Here is a 22,388-nt window from a genome sequence, read left to right on the forward strand (position 1 = left end):
GAAGCATATACAAAAGTGAGATTGATAGTTCAATACCCCATCAGTATGTGACCCCTTTCGAGAAACAGAGGTATGCTATTTTCATTTGTAATTCGTTCACTTTTGATTCACCAGTTTGTGTCAATATTTTGGGTTTTTGTCGGTATTAACTACTTTTTAATAAGTTTCCATGTACTAGTAAACAATCAATTTACATACAACATACCTTCAGATATTTATTCAGTGTGAGACTATCTAACCCATAAAAGACAATGATAAATTAAGAACATGCATTTATTATAAAGAAAACAAATCTCAAAGAACTCATCAAACATTTAAAAACTTCATTTGTCATCTTTAAAAACTTTATGGGTCTGAGACGGTGCAGTAAAATATAGTATAGCATGAATATAATGTAAATCACAAGCAAATTATACAAAATATAAAACTCTTAATGCAGCAAATTTTAAAATAAAATCTTTCTATTATTTTGAAATCTAAGCTGTTATCATTTAATTGAAAGGTGAAATTGCTCTGTCACATAAAATAGGGATTACAAGGAGACTGTATTGCTCTCATATCATAATTTACCTTCAAACAAAGTATCCAAATAATAATAATCTATTTTCAAAAAATAAGCATTCTGATGCTTAGGTAAAATTAGGCAGTCACTGGACAAACGTTTTAATTGGATCCCTATGAGCTGTCTTTATCCAAAAGAAAATGGACTGTCCTCCATGTACACATATGAAAATTTAACCTTAATTCAAAATTTACTGCCCCCTCCCTTTAATATGTCAGAATTTGAAATCTTCATAGTATTGTTAGCTTATCAATTTAAAAATTTATTATCTGGAATTAGTAACAGATTGGGAAAGTACTATGGAAAATTTAACCCCAATCCCCCCTCCCCAAATCGTTAAATCCTAGATCTTCATCTTCATGGATATTTTGACTATTCTTTCCACGGAAAACTGTCTAAATTTTAAAGGCAGTGTTGTTTTAAACAGTCGTAGCATTTGAGTCTGCCTTTTACTTCTAATGTAATAATGCTCCAATAAATATCCTTATCAAATTTAAATTTGTTAGACAAGATATAACAATTTTTTTTCTGAGCCATGATTGTTTGAACTGCATGTCTTTCGACAAGGTTGTTCGACCCTTACCACAGAAAGTTGAACCCATTTTTGCAACTACACATTTCAATCTCTATAAGACTTATTATGAATAAATAAAATCCCAAAAAACAGGGTATATTTTTCCAATAAGTTTTCAAAATTGAATGAGAAAAAGGTAACCCAATTGAGAAATAGATAAGATTAACTTTTCAGGAGCACACTCAAATTGCCTTGTTCTATAAACAGATATATGAAGAAAGAAAAAAACGACCTGTGAGAAACCTTTGAACCTGGTGACATAAAAATTTCCACATGTAATTTAAATTCTGGGCTAGAATAACCCTAATTGGTTATTATGATAAATATTATTATACTAAAGACAGTATTCATCATATATGATAAATGATGTTATAATTAGTAAATATTTATGCATGTTAACATCAATAAAATTCATAAATCAAGATTATGATGACTTTTGCCTTTTTTGGTAAAATTGTGACAATTGTTAAATATATTCCTCATCAATCTTACACAGGATGTTCCAGTATATATACCCCTACAGGACACCGATGAGAACACACAACGTTCCCATCCTAATCAAGGTAAGTAATCTTATTGATAACTTCTCATTAGGTATTACATTTGAAATATATTTTACATTGCTTCTAATTCTCTTGCGAAATTTTTATGTTTAAAACAAATCACTATTTATGAAGATGCCTTTGATTTTTAAAATTTTTTTGTCAATGCTATTTTATTTGGTTTTAAGTTACGGTTTAGTTTAGTTTCTTTTTAAAATTACAATACGATGTATGATATAGCATAAGATTTATATATTACATAATTTATAACTTTAAAAAGATATGCCAACCACAAAAATGATCCTACGTTACTGCTTTACGAACAGTTGTATATACTATTTCCCTGGAATACGCAGTTGTAACTATTTTAATTTTATAAAGAGCTGTTTTAAAATTTTTTTTAAATGAAACTAAATTGATATAAGCTTGAGTAAATCTCAGATAAAGTAACCTGAAAAGGCACACATTTTTTATACAAAAAGCTAAACAGCTGTGGGTTCAAAGTCAAAGATACAAATATCTAAATAGCTAGGTGTTAATACTCTTAGATACAAATTTATTCATATAACAATTTATGAATTGAAGCAAAATTAAGTTAATGTACCACTATTATTTTGCATGTTTTATTTTCAACTGAAAATACGTTGTTTTTTTTTTTTAATTTCCTTCATTATAAAGTACATGGTGTCACTTCTCTCTCCAATTGGAAAATCCCCGATATAACATGTAAAATGATGTTTACCCTGCTACTCCTTTTTTTTTATTGTCGAAGCAGTCGTATAGTGTCCTGTCAACTTTCAATAAAAATAAAGGTAGCTTTATATTTAAGATCAAGAAGAAATGATCTATCTCCCTATACAACTATAACACGTGATTTATCCGTTCTACAAAAACTCTCAGAATATAACTGCTCTTTCTCAATAATGTGCGTTATAAAGTAACTTATCTATTTGGTCACAGGAAGATCAGATAAAAAAGTGTTATGATGTAACTATTTTTCACATTTTTTGTTCTTCAAAAGTGATACTTAATTTAAATAATTATTAGTTCTAAGCTATTTTTGTACCATTTGCACTCAAAGATATGAGCAATTCTCAACAAAAAGATATAAGAAGATGTGGTATGAGGGCCAAACAACAAACTCTCCATCTAAGTCACAATTTATAAAAGTGAACCATTATAGGTCAAAGTACGGTTTTCAACTTTGAGCCTTGACTCACACCGAACAGTTTGCTATAAAGGGCACCAAACATACTAGTGTAAAACCATTCAAAGGGAAAACCAACGGTCTAATCTATATACAAAACGAGAAATAGAAACGCTTATGAACTACATCAACAAACGACAACCACAGAACATCAGATTCCTGACTATTGACAGGTGCAAACAATTGCAGCAGATTTGAACGTTATAATTGCACCAAACCTTCACCCTTTAAATATTGAAAAATCCTCAATAGAAACAGAAAACCTAAATGTTTTAAAACTTTATTTAAAAAAGGAGGAGAGTGGGGGATTATTTTCAAATCCTGGTTTATTCAAAATAAAAATAAACAACATGTTGCTCCGCAAATATCTAAATAGCTTTCCTACGTGAATTTTTATATTCCATAAAAAAAATGTATTAGGAATTGGCGATTACCTTATATTCAATAAAACAATGAACCACTTGGTTGACCGGAAAAGCATATACTTATGTGGAGGGGTATTCAAAACGAAGTCTTGCCAAGCTTTAGTTTTGTTTTTCTCACGTCTAGTAATTCTGAGTTTTATTGAAAAAAAAACATATAGATATTTAAGTTTTTATTTACATTTTTTGTTTGCTTTTACCTAATATTCAATACAAAATTTCTAAATGGTACCCTATTTATGTCTGTTGATCATTTGTGTCATTTGGGTTGCTGTCTCATTGATGTTTAACCTTCATCTCTATTAATTTATGCTAACACGAAGACAAATATACCCATTTAATTTGTTCTCTAACACTGTAAGTTCTCAAAATGAAAATACAACCAAAATAAAAAAATCACAATAATATAATGCCATACAACAAAGATGTCATGATCCAACTTAAAATAAGTAGAAATTATTCCACATAAGTTAGATTTTATATGTACATTGTATTCATATATTTGCAGATACAACATGCAGCTCTCCATTGCTCTTGGTTTACTATTGGCAGCTGTCTGCACCAATGCCTCATACCTCAAATGTTGGGGTAAAGGCTGTGGCGGATATGGTGGCGGATACGGTGTTGGATATGGAGGTGGATGGGGAGGACTAGGTGGCTTGGGAGTAGGATGGGGCAAAGGAGGAGGATATGGCCTAGGAGGTGGATATGGAGGATGGGGACTAGCAGGAGGATATGGAGGATGGGGTCTAGGAGGTGGATACGGAGGATGGGGCAAAGGAGGTGGATACGGAGGTTGGGGTCTAGGAGGTGGATACGGAGGATGGGGTAAAGGAGGTGGATACGGAGGATGGGGTCTAGGAGGTAGAGTTGGAGGATGGGGCCTAGGAGGTGGATATGGAGGATGGGGCAAAGGAGGTGGATGGGGTATTGGAGGTGGATATGGAGGATGGGGTCTAGGAGGTGGATACGGAGGAATCGGAGGTGGATACGGAGCAGTTGTACTTAAAGGAAAAGGATCATACTATTAAATTCGGGAAATCTTAGTCTGTACTGTTTCAGGCAAATTAGACACTAGTTGAAGTTAAATCTTCATATCAATATATGTAGATATATTTTTTCAAATACAAAATAGCTGTATAACTGTGTTTTATTCATTGATTTATCCTTTACACAAATGTTAATTCACAAACAAAAATAAAGAAGAAGGTCTGAACATACACTCCCTTTTCTAACTACAATTTTAAAGAATTTTTTTAACAATATTACAATGATCATCAGGTTCTGATTAAAGTTTAATCAAATGGAATTATGAATTCTAAAATGTTTAAAGCCATTATTTTATATTCTTAAATTTTTTTAGATGTTATTCTCTATTCTTCATATTTCAGAACCCCATTATTCTCTATTCTTTATATTTGTGGTCAATGTTCTCTATTCTTTGCATTTGTTGATAATTTATCCTACACGTTTTATTTTCTATTCTGAAACCCCCAACCAGACCCTAAATCATAGTCAATACAAAATGAATGACAAGATAACTAATACATCTTTTTTTGTTTTTAAGTTTAGGTACTTGCATTCTATTCATGACGTCACAAATATCATTTATTTTGATTTTTCTTGACGTGCTAATGAACACCAAAAACCCCGATATTTCAATATTATTCAAACCCCATTTAATTAAATAAATAAAACAAGAATGTTTCGAAAGTACACGGATACTCCACTGGCATTATCATTTTCCATGTTCAATGGACCATATAATTGGGTGCTAAATCTAATCTGGCATTAAAAGTAGAAAGATCATACAACAGGGAACATGTGTACTAAGTTTCAAGTTGATTGGACTTTAACTTCATCAAAAACTACCTTGACCAAAAACTTAAACCTGAAACTTGCACTTTCATTTTCTATGTTCAGTGGACCATAAAATTGGAGTCAAAAGTCTAGTTTGGCTTTACAATCAGAACGAGCATATCATAAGGAACATGTGTACCAAGTTTCAAATTGATTGGACTTCAGCTTCATCAAAAACTTCCTTGACCAAAAACTTCAACCTGAAGTGGGACGAACGGACGGACGCACGAACAAACCGACGGACGGAAAGACGCATAGACCAGAAAACATAAAGCCCCTTTACTATCGTAGGTCGGTCATAAGGAGAATTAAATTAAATGTATGCCTATACCCTAGCTGTTCAGTATGTTTGTTATGTTTTAAAGTCATTGTTCAAAGGAGAAATGAGTAAATGTATTTATGTATAAATGATGTTCTAGTCACTAATCACGGTGCCACAAAAATGTCAAAAATTACTGTTGCAATATCATTTGCCGAAATGAATAAATAGGTTATTGTAGCAGTCCCGTAACATATAAGTTTTAGTTATTTGAACATATTGTACAAAAAAGTAAATTTACATAAATACCGAACTCCAAGGAATTTTGAAATCGGAATGTCCTTTATCAAATGGCATAATCAATAACTCAAACGAATGGAAAACAACTGCTATGTTCCTGACTTGATACAGGCGTTTCCTTGTGTAGAAAATACTAGTTGTGAATTAAACCTAGTTGACTATGTTGCTTAAACCTCCAACTTGTATAACAGATGAATAAAACTCCATTAAATTAACAACATTGTATAAGAAAAACAAACCAGACAGATTTAATATGTAAAATAAGAGGACAAAGTTCATTAGCAAAAATGAAAGACAAAAATAAGACAAGAATAAAAAGAAAAATACCACAGCACAACAACACCTTGGCTAGATATACCGAAAAGCCCATAACACACATTACAACAAAAAAGAAGAAAAGGTTGATAATATCCAACAACAAATAAAAGAACGCTATGAGACGTAGTTAAAATGATAAACAACGTCAGCGACAAAAATCTAAAAATCAAGATCATCATGTTTTATTTGTGAAGTTGATATTTATCAAAAAGATGTTGTCTACTTTCTAGTTGTGTTATGTGTATATTGTTTGTCTGTTTGTCGTTTCGTTTTTAGCCATGGCGTTGTCAGTTTATTGCCGATTTATGAGTTTGACTGTCTTTCTGGTATCTTTCGTCCCTCTTTTCAACCCAGATACTGAGTTTTTATACCGTCTTGATGGCAGCTGCAAGCTCTTGAATACCAAATGAAACAGAAGATGTATATCTCATATGCAGGTAAAGTGGGTATATTGCTTCTCAGGTAGGGATTATTTCAAATTTAAAATGCTCTCGTATTCCATAGTATCTGGTACTGAGATGACCGCTTATGTCAAATTCAAAGTATAAGTATAAAAATTAATCTGAAGAAGTCGTGTCTGATTATTTTCTTTCTAGTTCTGGAAGATATATTAATGGAACCCAATTATAAAAGTATTGATTGTTAATGCGAATACATCATCGATATATTTGACTGAGAAATTTAAAGATGTAGCTTTTTTAAGTGTCTGAATGAAGTCGTTTATTCCCATAGAAATGCTAATAATTTGTTGAAAATCTGTATTCAAATTCAACAAATATGTTGTCAATAAGAAACTCCATCATAATGATAACGTTTAATCTGTGTAGCATGTTGTACCTTTTTGTTCATTATTAACAAAATATGCCGTATGATCTCTCATGCGTATGACTATGGTATCATGTTTTTACTTTACGTTTTAAGCCTCGGACGACTAACAGATGAAAATAAAAGTTGTCCGTTGACAAAATTGTTATCCTTTGGGAGTCCGTTGATGTGCTGGCCGAATAAAATGGACGCGTAACGATTGCATAACGGACACACACCCGATATGCAACGTACGAGAAACGGAACGTACCAGACAGAACAGATGTCGAACGTACATCCAATTAACGAGTACCGCATAAAACGGACATCTAACGGGAGCGTTCCGGATAAAACGGATGAACAAGATATACAGAAAATTTAAAGACGACAATAATAATACATGTAAATCGCATAAATATTCAAAATGTTTCTGTGTAACTGGTTTTGGTTTGTTCTTCAAATTGCCACCAAAGGGTAGTGTCAGCTGCTTGACAGTGAAGATGTGCCCTTACTTTAAGATCGATTATGAAAAATAAGAATTCATGACACTCAAGAAATCTGTCATACCAATAATTGTCATTTCTGACGCAAAATTTTCAATTGGCATTTATCCGTTTCATCATCCGTTTTATCCGTTATAGGTCCGGTAGAAGTCCGCTTCTCATTCGTTCAACATCCGTTTTATCCGTTAAATTTCCGATAGAAGTCCGTTGGTGAATTTATCTTCCAGACCTCCAACGGATGTATAACGGACACGTAACGGATATACAAAACGGAAACGAAACGGACGAGTACCGTACAAAACGGACGCCTACCGGACGTTAAACGAACATTTTATCCGTTGGAGGTCCGTTCAAAGTTTTGAACATGCTAAAATATTTCCACCGAACAGAACGGACGTCGACGGATAAAACGTACGCTAAACGGACATGCAACGGATATGGACGGACGTCTAACGGATAAGAACGGACATGTAACGGACATGAACGGATTGAAAAAAAGTTCTCCGTTAGGCATCCGTTCGAGCTATCCGTTAAAGTGTGACCGAGGCTTTACATTTTACATTTTTTTTATTGATAGATCGTAATTGTTAAATAATGCTATACTAGTAAGGCCTCTTAACTACCCTGTTTTCTAACTTGTCGGAACTGTTAACTCACTTGTCCAATTTCAAATTGAAAATCATATATATTGATGGTGTGCACCAATAGCACTTGAGTTTTGGTCGTACATAATGAAGGGAGCATTTTTATACGATACATGAATCTGTGTGTAACTGTTTGTAACTGTAAAAAAGCAATACTACATCAAAATTCATTTTATTATTACAGACTAAAATATTATTTTTTACTCAATGTCTCTAATATGTGTCGATCATTAAATCATCATGTCTTCCCAAATCACTAGGTTTTCTTGTAGACCTATATCCATTCTGTAAATTATTCTCCTTTATATAAGCCTCCTTTAATAAGGAGCACCTCATATTGAGTTTAACCCTTCTTTAAATTTTTCAAAAATAAAAAGCTTTCTTCCAACATATGTACAGCACATATACATAAACCATAAAGGTGTCATGCATGTAATATTTCACGAATTTTTTTTATTCATCATATATTCACTAAGTATCTCAGTTTTATTCATAATCAAAGTATTTTTCGATTGACTTTGGTTTTATGCAAAAAAGTATATCAAAAAGCGATTTTGTTTTATAAGATCTATGTATTAAAATGATAAGTTAAGATGTAAAAAATTAACAAAAAAGGCTGATTTTCTCATAGGAATGTTTAATGTTCCTCATGATCTTGTATCAATGTTTTTATAAACATCAAGATAAAATTATAAAGGCTTGTTTTGCCATCCACTGAAACACAATGATAAATTAAGAACATAAAATTGAGAATGGAAAAGGGGAATGTGCCAAAGAGACAACAACCCGACCATAGAGCAGACAACAGCAGAAGGTCACCAACAGGTTTTCAATGCATAGTTTATTATAAAAAAAAAGTCCCATTGAAAGGACTCGTAATACTTTTAAAAACTTCATTTGTCATTTTCAAAAACTTTATGGGTTTGAGACAGTTTAATAAAATATACTTATAGCATGAATATAATGTAAATCATCGACAAATTATACAAAAAAATAAAACTCCGATGCAGCAAATTTAAAATCAAAATGAGTTCTAGTATCTTATAATTTGTGTTATAATCCTTTGATTAATAGGTGAAATTGCTATTCACAAAAAAAAACAAAAAAAACAAGAGGGGTTCTAAGGAACCTGTGTTGCTTACATATCATAACTTAACTTTAAACTAAGTACCCAAATATTAAAGTCGTATGAAACGAATGACCGGTGAAAAAGATGTTGATCTAATTCTTGAACCAATGCATACATATATCATAAAGTTAGTCTTCTGTGCACGATTTTAATCATTTTTTCGCATGCATTTCGTATACTTGTCAAAACATATTTCACTCGGTCAGTGTATGGCAGCTACTTTATGGTCGTGTTTTGAGGCCGAAGTGTAACGATTGTCACCCGATTGTAAATAATCAACAAAGAAGCATAGCTATTTAGGTAAGCACGTGTATAACAGGTCCAATAAGATATACTCTATTTGGATGACGGAGGGATGTTTATGTTTGGTTTACCATTCGCACTTGCTTATTGCAATGACCAGATTTTTACAAGAAAGGTCACGCTGCATACGGAAAACATGTGGGCGAATTATTTGCTGGAAGCAAACAATTAAACAAAGCAAACTTCTTCTAAATTTGAACAAATTAAAGATTTTGTTTGAGAAAAAAGTAAGTGTACATATGTTTTATAATAAAAACTAGCCACTTATTTATAAAAAAACATATGCATAATTTCATTTCAATTTGAAGTTTCATATGACTTTAATTATCTGCTTTCAAACAATAGGCATACTGGTAGTTAAGTAGAATTATGCAGAAGAAGAAGAAAAAGAAGCATACTTAACAACAAAATTATTTTTATTTGCCTGTGTATAATTTTGATATTACAAAAGGCGCTATGTTTTTTCAAAGTTGATGTTTTACTGAAATTGTTTAGCATTTCACAGCGGTATAATACTTTTACTGTAATTATTCATCCCTCATTTTTATCAAATTTGGATTTACATTGTGTCATAGATCACATTTATTCGTTCAATGTAGTTTCATTTGTGGTACTACGTCTTTTGATTGAGTTAAGCCATTCCAATTGATATTTTGTAGTGTGTCTTTCTATTTTGTGATGTTACACTATTGTTTTTGATAAGGGTGCCATCAAAACGTTTAAACCCGCTGTAATTGTTTGTGAATGTCCTAAGTTAGATATTTGATGTTCAGTAGTTGTCGTTTGTTGATGTGGTTCATCAGTGTTTCTCTAGTTTTGTATATAGATTAGACCGTTGATGTTCTCGTTTGTATGGTTTTACTCTAGCCATTTTTTGGGGCCCTTTATAGCTTGATGTTCGGTATGAGCCAATGCTCCATGTTGAAGAACATGCCTTGACATTTAATGATTTACGTTTATAAATTGTGATTTGGTTCGAGAGTTTCCTCACTGGCACACTTTTCCAAATTATTAGGTGTTGTAACTTCAAATTATTGTAGCATTTAATTTCAATCAAGTTATAAACATGCTTAAAATAACTTCGGAGATTTATAAAATATTTTAGAAATAATATCATAACATGTTATCTTATCATGACTTTTTGCCTTTAACCCCAGCTTCTTTGTGCGAATCCTTGCTCTGCATCTTCATGGATATTTTGACTCTTCCTACCATGGAAAACTATCTTACTTTAAAAAAACCATTGGTTTAACATTCGTGGCTTAAAAGTGTAAATGTAATAATGCTGCAATAAAAATCCTTATGAAATAAAATATGTTATTAGACATAATTTCATATCGGTTAAGAATGAGCTTCTATTATTGACTAACAAGGAGCCACATGACATTCTTTATTCTTCAGTAATAATTTCTATCGGTCTTTAACAGAAAAAAATTGACCAGAAAACCAGTCGTTAACGGACTTATACATGTTAATGACCGTTTGGGGCGTGGTTTTAGCAGACTTTTACATGTTAACGACCGGTTGGGCGTGCTTTTAACAAACTTGTTAATGACCGGTGGTACTTAGTTTTTCTGTTTAGATAGATGTCCCTTTAATAAAATATTTTTATAAGTTCTTGAATTGTTTACCATCTTTTAACAATATGTATTCGTTAATTATAAAATTATAGACAACTTTTGTTAGTTTCAATATCCAGAAAAATTGCACTTAAATAAATGGCAATGACTTATAGTTATAACTTTGACTGGTCTTCACTCTTTCCTATAGAAAACGTACAAAAACTAGTTTTTTTCAACAAGTAAAATCTATGAGAATTTTTAAAAACATGGTTCCTTAATAAAATAAACATAATAGTAATTGAAGAACTGGTCATTTACGTGATATATGGACTTCCCAAAGGGCAGAGGTATAATTGACTGCAACAGGAATAATGACCTCGACTATGCCTCAGCCATTATCGCTGTCTAAGTCAATACCACTGTCCTTTGGGCAGTCCATATATCACGAAAATGACCAGTTCTTCATTGACTTTTATGTAAATATATAGCAATTCTTTTCTGAATCAATGTATTTTGAACCACATTTGTTTCGACATGATAATTTGACCCCTATCATTATCAGTTGAGACTCGTCATGCTACTACACATTTAATCCATAAGAATTTTTTGTTTAAAAAAAGGGGTCTATTTTCCTTTTAGATAGCAAAGTTAAATGCGAAAAATGTAACCCTAATGCGAAAATGATACAAGTCAATTTTAAAAAGCACAATCAAAATGCATTGTTCTATAAACATCAATGTGGTTTTAAAAGAAATACTATCTGTGAGAAGCCTTTGAACCTGGTGACTTATAACTTACCACACGAAATTTAAATTGTGGGCTAGAATAACCTTAATTGTTTATAATGATAAATATTATTATAATAAAGATAGTATTCATCATAAATGATAAATGACGCTATAATTAGTAAATACTTATGCATGTTAACATCAATAAAATTCATAAATCAAGATTATGATGACTTTCTTCTTTTTGTGGAAAATTGTGACAATTTCTGATGAATTGAAATATATTCCTCATCAATCTTACAATGGATGTTCCAGTATATATACCATACAGGACACTGATGAGAACACACAACTTCCCCATCCTACACAAGGTAAGTAGTCTTATTGATATATATATTCATTAGCTATGACATTTAAAAAATAAATTCAGGTGCTTTTAATTCTCTTGATAATTTTTTCAGCTTAGAAAATAATCCAGATTTAAAATGATGCTTTTGATCCTTTTTTTTTTGTCAATGATATTTAAGTTATTTAGAAATAAATGACGTTTTCATTCGGTTTCTCTTCAAAATTACAAGGAGACATATGATGCAAGATAAGATCTTTTACAGAAATCTTAACTTAAATAACTTTAATAGGACCAACCATTCTCCTCAGGAACTGAAATAAAATACCATCTGTAATAAGAGAAAGATTAGATTCCAATCTTTATACTTAATTTTCATTATAAATATAATATCAACCATTATTACTAGTAATATTCAAAATTATGCTTGTTTGGCTTTACTCTTTAAATATCACATTTCAATTACTTCTTTTAAGATTTCGCAGCAGAAATGTATCTTGTAAATTGTAAATTACTTAATCAAAATTAGATACCTCATATATAGCAAAGAGTGTTAATACTTCAAGATACAAATATCTGAATAGTTGTGTGTTGATAATTTTATTTAGGTTCATTTGATCTTTAAAAAAGAGTACAATAACCAAGTTCTATTCATATAAAAACTTTGTTAATTAAAACCAAAATAAGTAAATGAACAACTTTTATTTTGCATGCTTTATTTTTAACTGAAAAGATGTGTTTTTAACTTCTTTCAAAATATTTCATCCTGACCATGAAGGCAAGAATTGATTTTTTGTAGAAGTAACATGGATCATGACCCTGATCATACATGTCTTAATGACCATTGTTTTGTCAACACTGTTACTGTGCATTATATATAGTACATAGTGTCCCTTCTCTCTCCAATCGTCAAATCCTAGATATAACATGTATAATGAACATTGTGTAAAAAAAATGTATGACCGAATATTGGTTTATCCTACTTCTCTACATTTATTTTCTAATAACTCTTATAACATACTGTCAACTTTTGGGAAAAAAAATAAAAGTAGCTTTAAATTCAAGATCCATGTTCAATGATATATCCCTTTACAAATATAATACAAGATTTCTCCGCTCTACATCAAATTTCAGAACTTTTCTGTTCTTTCGCAAACTGAACATCATAAAGTAGACTATGCAATTGATCACAGGAGTATCTGAGAAAAATAGTGGTAAAATTTTGTAACCTCAACTTTTTTTTCATAATTTTTGTTCTTCAATAATAAGTACTAAATTTATATTAGTATCAGTTCTAAGCCATTGTGTTGAACGATTTGAAATCAATCTATCAGCAATCAGCATTGAAAATGGAAATGGGGATTTGGGAGACAACAACTCGACCAAAGATCGGATAACAGCTGAAGGCCACCAATAGGTAACAAAAGAAACGAAACACAATGACAATGATGCATACATTAACAAAGAAATACTAGCAGTTACTGACATGCCAGCTCCAGACCTCAATCAAACTGATTGAAAGATTATGTCTTTATCATATGAATTTGAAGCACCATCCCTCCCGTTAAGTGTTGGGTGTCATTTCATCATAAAATAGATGTAGAACATAATCCGTATTACAACTGGTTTTAGAATAAGTAAAACAATATTACAGCTAAAATATGCCATCATTATGACCTGACAATAGTGTCGTAACTATATCCCTTTTTAATTAGATGTTTAAAGGGCTTTTCTTGGCTTTAGAAGTGAATGCCGACATTTTTGTGCTTTTTAAAGAATATTACCATAAACGATTGGAAATGAAATACCTAAACGTATAATATGTTTGCATGTTGATTTATATTTACGAATGATGTCCTTGTACCGATGATAAAGTTTAGTAAAAGTTTTGACTAGTTTTAATATCGAAAACCCTGGCGTAATAATTTTTCAGTAATACATAGATTTCTTTCTCTTAAATCTAAAACGTTGCTACATACACGAGCGAATCGTACAAGTTGAGTACAAGTAAAGCATGTTTTGAAGAATCTTCAATAAAAGAGAACACCTAAATCTTTTAAAAGTGTGCTGTAAATTTCTAAATATCAAAAAGGGTTGAGGATAGGGGGTAATTTCAAGTGCTTGTTTATTCAAAATAAAGAGAACATGTTGCTCCTCAGATATCTACATTGATTTCTAAAAATTAATATTTTTCCCCATACAAAATAGGAATTGGCACTAACAATATAATGTAAAATCGCACAGACCTTAATTCCTTTAAACAAGAAAAGCATACACTTATGTGAAGGGGTTTGTAGGGAAATCTTGCCAAGCTTTAGTTTTGTTATTCTCTTGTCCGGTAATTCTGAGTTCCATCAATACTTATCGATAGGTTTAAAAGACAGCTTTATTCTATTGAACAAAAAATTCATATAGATATCTTTCATTTGCATTTACCTCATATTCAATACAAAATTTTTAATAGGATGTCATGCTACCCTATTTATGTCATTGGGTTGCTGTCTCATTGATAAAATTGAGAATGGAAATGGGGAATGTGTCAAAGAGACAACAACCCGACCAAATAAAAAACAACAGCAGAGGGTCACCAACAGGTCTTCAATGTAGCGAGAAATTCCCGCACCCGGAGGCGTCCTTCAGCTGGCCCCTAAACAAATATATACTAGTCCAGTGATAATGAACGCCATACTAATTTCCAAATTGTACACAAGAAACTAAAATTAAAATAATACAAGACTAACAAAGGCCAGAGGCTCCTGACTTGGGACAGGCGCAAAAATGCGGCGGGGTTAAACATGTTTGTGAGATCTCAACCCTCCCCCTATACCTCTAACCAATGTAGTAAAGTAAAAGCATAACAATACGCACATTAAAATTCATGTATACATGTACCCTTCATCTCCATTTATTTATACTAAACAAAATATTTCTTTATATTTGTTATGTAACACTGTACAAATGAATATATATATATAAAAAAAAACACAGTCACTAACATAATGTCATACAACAAAGATGTTGTGAACCTGCATGCACTAACTTAAAATAATAAGAAGTTGTACCACATACACTGGATTATATGTACATAATATACATTAGCATCTACACAAAATAAACATATATTTGCAGATACAACATGCAGCTCTCCATTGCTCTTGGTTTACTATTGGCAGCTGTCTGCACCAATGCCTCATACCTCAAATGTTGGGGTAAAGGCTGTGGTGGATATGGTGGCGGATACGGTGGTGGATATGGAGTTGGTTGGGGAGGCCTAGGTGGCTTGGGAGGTGGATATGGAGGCATTGGTGGCTGGGGAGGAGGATGGGGCAAAGGAGGAGGATATGGCCTAGGAGGTGGATACGGAGGATGGGGTAAAGGAGGAGGATATGGCCTAGGAGGTGGATACGGAGGATGGGGTAAAGGAGGTGGATATGGAGGATGGGGTCTAGGAGGTGGAGTTGGAGGATGGGGCCTTGGAGGTGGATATGGAGGATGGGGCAAAGGAGGTGGATGGGGCCTTGGAGGTGGATATGGAGGATGGGGTAAAGGAGGTGGATGGGGTATTGGAGGTGGATATGGAGGATGGGGCCTAGGAAGTGGATATGGAGGAATCGGAGGTGGATACGGAGGTGTTGTACTTAAAGGAAAAGGATCATACTATTAAATTCAGGAAATCTTGTTATGTATTGTCTCAGAAGGCAAATAGGACACTTGTTGACGTCAAATCCTTATATTAATATATGCTGATATTTAGCAAATATAAAATAGCTGTATGACAGTGTTTATTGTTTCTTTATCCAATAATGTTTTATCCTTCATAAAAATGTAAATTTCACAAACAAAACAAAGGTGTAGGTCGGATCATGCACTCATATATATAGCACCACCTTCTCACAACAATTATCAATGTGGATTAATAGTCAATATATAAAAGAATCATCGGGATACTGGGTCCACCATTTCTGTGTTCTTTTATGTTTAAAGCCATTTTTCTCTACTCTTAATAAATTGTATCCGTTGTTCTCTATTCTTTATATAACAGCACCTCATTATTCTCAATTCCTTATTCTCTTTGCCTATTTACTCCATATGTGTTTGCCCTTTATTCTGCATTCTGTAAACCCCACCCAAACCTAAATCATATTCACCACACAGACTTGATATGAATATAAGTTTTTGTTATAAAGTTTATGTACGTTCTATACATGTCGTCACAAATATCATTCATTTTAAATTTCCCCGAAATTTTAATGAGTACCAAGGACGTATTTTTTTTCGTACTGAAAATAAAAAGCGCATGCAACGACAAAAAATGTTTGTACCTAAATACAACATTTTCTGAATTAAATATTAAGTTTGTTGACGACTGCGCTCTGTATTACCTAAGCTTGAATTTCGTTGAAACCCTGGATTTTTTTGTCTAGTTCACATAAATGTTTTTGGGCCTTTTTTGGATGTAAATAATCAACGCATTAAACTAAAACTTGGACCAAAAAAGTTCTGTTAATTTTTCTCACATGTCTTTTCACTAGTTAGAAACAAATGTTTTAAACTAAAAAAATCGGGACCTACGTTGTAAGTAATCTTTTTTCAGTCGTTTAACGAAAATATATGATTCAAGTAATATACATGGATGTTTCACAAAATGTGTACTTAACCAAAATCAAATCAATATGTTGAGCCAATGTATTGCAATAGATCATTAAGCTTAAGTATGTTCTAACAATGATACAAAATGTCAAAGAAGTAGCTTTCAGGGTAATTTTCAATTATGACAGAGGTTCACTGTAATATACCTTTCCATTTAGGTGTAATACCACCATTGATTATCCCCTATTAGTCTGTTAAATTTGCCCTTCACAATAAATTGTGCAGAATTTATGTTTGTTTCAAATAATGAAATTCTTGGCATGTGTGAAGTTTTATCCTGTCCAGAACTATAGACATCATTTCACTTAACATTTCATTGCATATAAGAAAATAACTGGAAGTTTACCAATAAAATTTCCGCCTTTATCTAACCTTTGTACAAGCTTTAATAACCATGAAAACTCAAGTTTCCAAAATATTCTATAGAAACCACAAATAAAAAAATAATGGTGATTAAAATACCCAAGATATATGTTTATGACCCAGAATGTGTTACTTCAATAAAATGCTGAATTAATTACCTACAACTATCAAATTCATAGGAATAATTTTTTCGACCTATTTTCGTGTGCAACCGGATGTGACGTACCATAATTTGGTGGTATTACACCTTCAGACATCACTTCGAACAATTTCCAAAAATAAAACTTGTGTATAGACTTTTTATACGTGTATAGGCCATTTACAGCCTTCGAGGACAGGCTTTCAAAAGCATACACTTCCCCATAAATTTCCAATGTTACAATGTTCATGTTACTAAGTCACAGTAAGAAACCAGTGTTCGATGACCTAATTTTCGCTAATTAACCTCGGGTCAACCCATGTAACGTGTACTCATTCATAAATGTACTTCTCCTGGGGTCTCAGAGGTCAAATCTTGAACAGTACTGCAAGTATATATACTACGTTCAAGCTTGATACATCTCTGAATTTGATTTTTGATTGAATATTTGACACAGCATAGGTTTCTGACACAATGAATAAGGTCAATTAACTGATAAATTTGAAATCGGACTTGTACCATTTTGATACGGTCCAATATCCAAAATCCAAATACACAGTTAGATTCAGCATATCCGTGTGCAACACGATTTTTTTTTCTTCAATGGACACTGTTAGCTTAGTTTTCAATATATCCCAATCAGCAAAATTACTTCGCATATCACGTCAAAGATAAGACAAACATCAGAGCGTAAACATTGTAAAGGAGACAACTCATCACGAGACTCATCTAATTGTCATGATAGGGAAAAGTGCACAGTTGGTAAATTTAAATTTACAAATGAGATGACTTTTCGTGCATGAATCTCAAGATATACTAGTTGTATAGGCCAAACAAGATACTTTTGTTTTATTGATTCTTTGTTTCTTCTTGGATTGACTGTTGGTTATTTGTTATTTTTCAAAATTTATTTGTGAAATTCATAATTCTGAACTTTGTAAGTCAAATATTGAAAAAAGCATAGTATTTTACATGATTAATTGGTTCATTGAACATACGAACTGTGGATAAGAAGGCACCAATTTATGTACATTTTAAGCTGTTTGCATCACATTTGTTAGCATTCCTATTGATGCATGTTGTTTAAACGTACCATTATATGTTGATTTCGGTCCTTGTCATAAGATTCAGTTAAATGATCGAAATACGTAGAAGTATTGTTTAAATTAAAGTCCATTGTGTTCATTTAAAGGAGAACAAGTTTATATTTATAACAAAACCTTCGATTTGATAACGACAAATAATGAATAAGACTGTCTGAATATGGGGAAACATTACTAAAATATATGTTCTACCTGTACAATTGTCTGGAACAGTTTCTTTCAAGATGTTGTTTAAAATATCATCCAAAAATGATGTGCTAAATGTGTAATATTGTTTCCTTGAAATCGACAACATCTCTGAGTAGGATATAGACTGACCAACAGCTACAGTGATAATTCGCCCACCAATGGAGTTTATTAACGTAGCCTCATTAACGGCGTCATTACTGTCTGTTGATAAACCATCGTAGAGCAATATTATGTAGCTAGATATTCTACGTGATCCAAATGATCTGTTGGTTAACATCTGCAAAATCACAGAAATCTTACATTTTGAATTGTTGTGTCATAATTCTTTCTCACTTTTATGATATAAAGAGCAAATGTTTAAAATGAATAAATCTATCTTCTCAATTTCCTTCATTATTCAATTATCCTTATCGCTTCAATCTTCTTAACATCATGTTCAAGCATAAAAGACCATCTTCGAAATAAATGTGAAAATTATTTTATGGAACAGATTTTATTTATTGCATATGAGTACATGAGACGTGGTAGGACATCATTACAGATATTCATGTTTGCAAAAAATTCCGCTTTAACAGATGAAGGCAACAATAGTATACCGTTGTTCGAAACTCATAAATCGATTGAGAAAAAAACAAATTCGGGTTACAATCTAAAATTGAGGGAAACGCATTAGCTATAAAAGGAGAACAACGACACAACAGAAACTCAACATTAAAATGTTACACACACAGAAACGAACTATAATGTAACAATGGCTAATTTCTTGAGTTGTCACAGGACATTTTAAGAAAAAATGGAGGGTTGAACCTGGTTTTGTGGCATGCCAAACCTCCCGCTTTGATGGCAATGTTAAATTTAACATTTAAATGTCAACATTACATGACAGGACTAATATACAAATAAACGGGAGAACGTATAGGACAGAGAAACACACGCATAATAGCTAACAGAAGGTACCAGGTTTAAAATCTAGTACGCCAGACGTGCGTTTCGTCCAGACAAGACTAACCAGTGACGCTCAGATGAAAAAAGTTCGGAAGCCAAAACAAGTACAAAATTGAAGAACACTGGGGACACAAGTTCCAAAAAGTTGTGTCCAATACGGTTAGGTTTTTCTGCCTGGGATAAGAACATCCTTATTATTTAGAATAATTCATACTTTTGCAAACAGTAAATTTTATAAAATGTCTATATAATAGATGTACATGATAAAACCGAAGTGGTGACTAACTACAGAATAAAAACGGATACATTACATGAAACAACCTAATCCAGCACATCAAAATACACAGCTAAGTTAGACAAAGCCTCAACGCACAAAGTGACGTCACATTTGAAACAGGTGATAGGGGCCGACTTAATCTTCAGTGAGGGAGAGTTTTTGCTGCTGTTGAAGGCCTCACTGTTACTTTGAGATAAATAAAATCAATAACAGCGCTGTTATTTTGTTTTTTTCTGTTTTGTGCTGTGCATGTACTGATTATGTGTCATAGATGAATACCAATATCATTTCTTTTTTTGTATTAGAGATAACCGATAACTTTAACTTTATTGAAAAAACTTTACGCCCATATAGGCCAATTGCTTAATTACAGTTATGTTAATTATTTATCTACCTCTTTTGCTTTCTTTAACGCTGGAGATGTAAATGTGGCACCATTTCCCGCTTTGATATGCTGAAGTTTAGCAATCATACCAAAAGCCGATTTATAATCATCAAGATCAAAAAGTACATTAGCATCAAAATCATATGTGATAACACCCACTTGAAAGTCATCTTTACCAATGGGTGTTCTTTTAATAAATTCAGTTATAAAACTTATACTTCTGTTGATATTTGTTTCCAAGCTAGAAGATGTGTCAATAATAAATACGATGTCTGCAGGACCAGGTCTGCAATCTGCAAAACACATCATACCACATCTTCTTTTTTATGTAGACACTTGAAACATCATTTAGCTATATTTATCTAGTTTATGTTGGTTATATATACCATGCGAATGAATCGTTTATTGAATTAAACAATCAATAATAAGACTCTTTCTTTGATATTTAAAAAGGAATAGAAACAGTTTTGAAGGAATGGAAATGAAAACACGTTTTCCAATAAAAAAAAATCGATATTTTTGTTTATATTAGCCACCAATAAATGATCACATAAATGTGAAAGGTCTTCAATACATCAATTTGATACTCGTAATCAATTGCAACTGGCATGTTTTTGTTAGTTTCAATATCTATATAACTTAAATATATTAGGTCACCACGCTAAATATTTTACGTGTATTGTGTTTTACATAAATTAGGGATTTACTTTTCTTGGTTTAACTGATTTCCATTTGTCATTTCGGGACCTTTCATAGTTTGGTTTAATTTGGGATAAGGGTTTTTCTTAGTTCTATAATCTCATAGTTTCATTGGCATTCATATCAACTCTTCTCATGTTTATTTGTATGCTCAATTTACATTTCAATAACAAAACGTCAAAACAACGCTTTATTGATTCCATGCGATTGAAGCACTTTCATGGAATTACCTTCATTTGGAACACTCACAGCAGAGTATTCAAAAACCAGGAATATATATGAACCTAAATAATCAAAGCCGCGCTTCAAAATTATTGTGAAACTGCCTATTCTAGAGGTGGCGTGAATCAAATGTGGATATTTGAAAATTCCAAAAATCTTTTAGGGTACATACAATCTAACTCTCTTTCAACTTGTAATAGTATTAAAACATTTAACTTTTCTTCACTTTACACAAGTATTCCACATTCCAAACTTAAAGACAAATTGAAAGAGTTCGTATTGCTTTGTTTCATAAAAAAGAATGGCCAACGAAGATACAAGTATCTTGTCTTAGGAAGAGATAAATCCTACTTTCAAAGGATCACTTTGATTCAAACAAAAAATTATCTGAAACTGACATTATCAAATGCTTGATTTCTTGATTGACAACATATTTGTTACGTTCGGAAGACGTGTTTTTCCACAGACTATCGGCATTCCAATGGGAACGAATTGTGCCCCTCTTCTTGCCGACTTGTTTCTTTATTATTATGAGGCTGACTTCATACAGGAACTTCTTAGGAAGAAAGATCAGAAGTTAACAATATCCTTTAACTCTGCTTTCCGTTATAAGGATGATGCTCTTTCACTAAATAATTCAAAATTTGGTTACTATGTTGGACACATCTATCCCATTGAACTAGAGATTAAAGATACAACAGATACAGTTAAGTCGGCCTCATATCTTGCCTTACATCTAGAAATTGATAATGAGGGTCGATTGAAAACAAAACTTTACGACGAAAGAGATGATTTCAGCTTTCCAATTGTGAACTTCCCATTTCTAAGTAGCAATATTCCAGCAGCACCTGCATACGGTGTATATATCTCCCAATTGATACGATATTCCCGTGCTTGCATTTTCTATCATGATTTTCTTGATAGAGGGTTGTTGATCACAAGGAAGCTATTAAATCAAGAGTTCCAAATGGTGAAGTTGAAATCATCACTTCGTAAATTTTACGGACGCCATCACCAGTTGGTTGACCATTATGGAATAACCGTTTCACAAATGAAATCGGATATGTTCCTTACGTCGTGGTTACAATCCCCTTCCCTTTCATGAATGTAACCTACCGAATTACACTATTTACCGGATTTATTATCACATAAGCAACACGACGGGTGCCACATGTGGAGCAGGATCTGCTTACCTTTCCGGAGCACCTGAGATCACCCCTAGTTTTTAGTGGGGTTCGTGTTGTTTATTCTTTAGTTTTCTATGTTGTGTCATGTGTACTATTGTTTGTTTGTTTGTCTTTTTCATTTTTAGCCACGGCGTTGTCAGTTTATTTTCGATTTATGAGTTTGACT

The 22,388-nt window shown here is 32.4% G+C and overlaps 2 protein-coding genes across 2 annotated transcripts in view; one reads left to right on the forward strand and one right to left on the reverse strand.

Moving 5' to 3' along the window:
- LOC143073454 (matrilin-1-like) overlaps positions 1 to 22,388 on the reverse strand; it is a 48,322-nt gene that overhangs the window by 3,111 nt on the left and 22,823 nt on the right. The window contains exons 10-11 of the mRNA XM_076249014.1: positions 20,124 to 20,407; positions 18,511 to 18,784 (exon numbers count right to left, since the gene is read on the reverse strand). Coding sequence (XP_076105129.1) covers positions 18,511 to 18,784; positions 20,124 to 20,407 — 558 coding nt within the window. The remainder of the gene's footprint in view (positions 1 to 18,510; positions 18,785 to 20,123; positions 20,408 to 22,388) is intronic.
- On the forward strand, positions 3,820 to 4,338 carry LOC143070941 (uncharacterized). The gene has a single exon (XM_076245042.1). The coding sequence runs from the start codon at positions 3,823 to 3,825 to the stop codon at positions 4,336 to 4,338; it is 516 nt and encodes a 171-aa protein (XP_076101157.1). The 5' UTR covers positions 3,820 to 3,822.

This window comes from Mytilus galloprovincialis, chromosome 4, assembly GCF_965363235.1.
Source record: "Mytilus galloprovincialis chromosome 4, xbMytGall1.hap1.1, whole genome shotgun sequence".
NCBI classification, from domain to species: Eukaryota; Metazoa; Mollusca; class Bivalvia; order Mytilida; family Mytilidae; genus Mytilus; species Mytilus galloprovincialis.

What these genes read in the sequence shown, in the direction of transcription:
- LOC143070941 (XM_076245042.1), top strand. Translation starts at nt 3,823, where the DNA reads ATGCAGCTCTCCATTGCTCTTGGTTTACTATTGGCAGCTGTCTGCACC.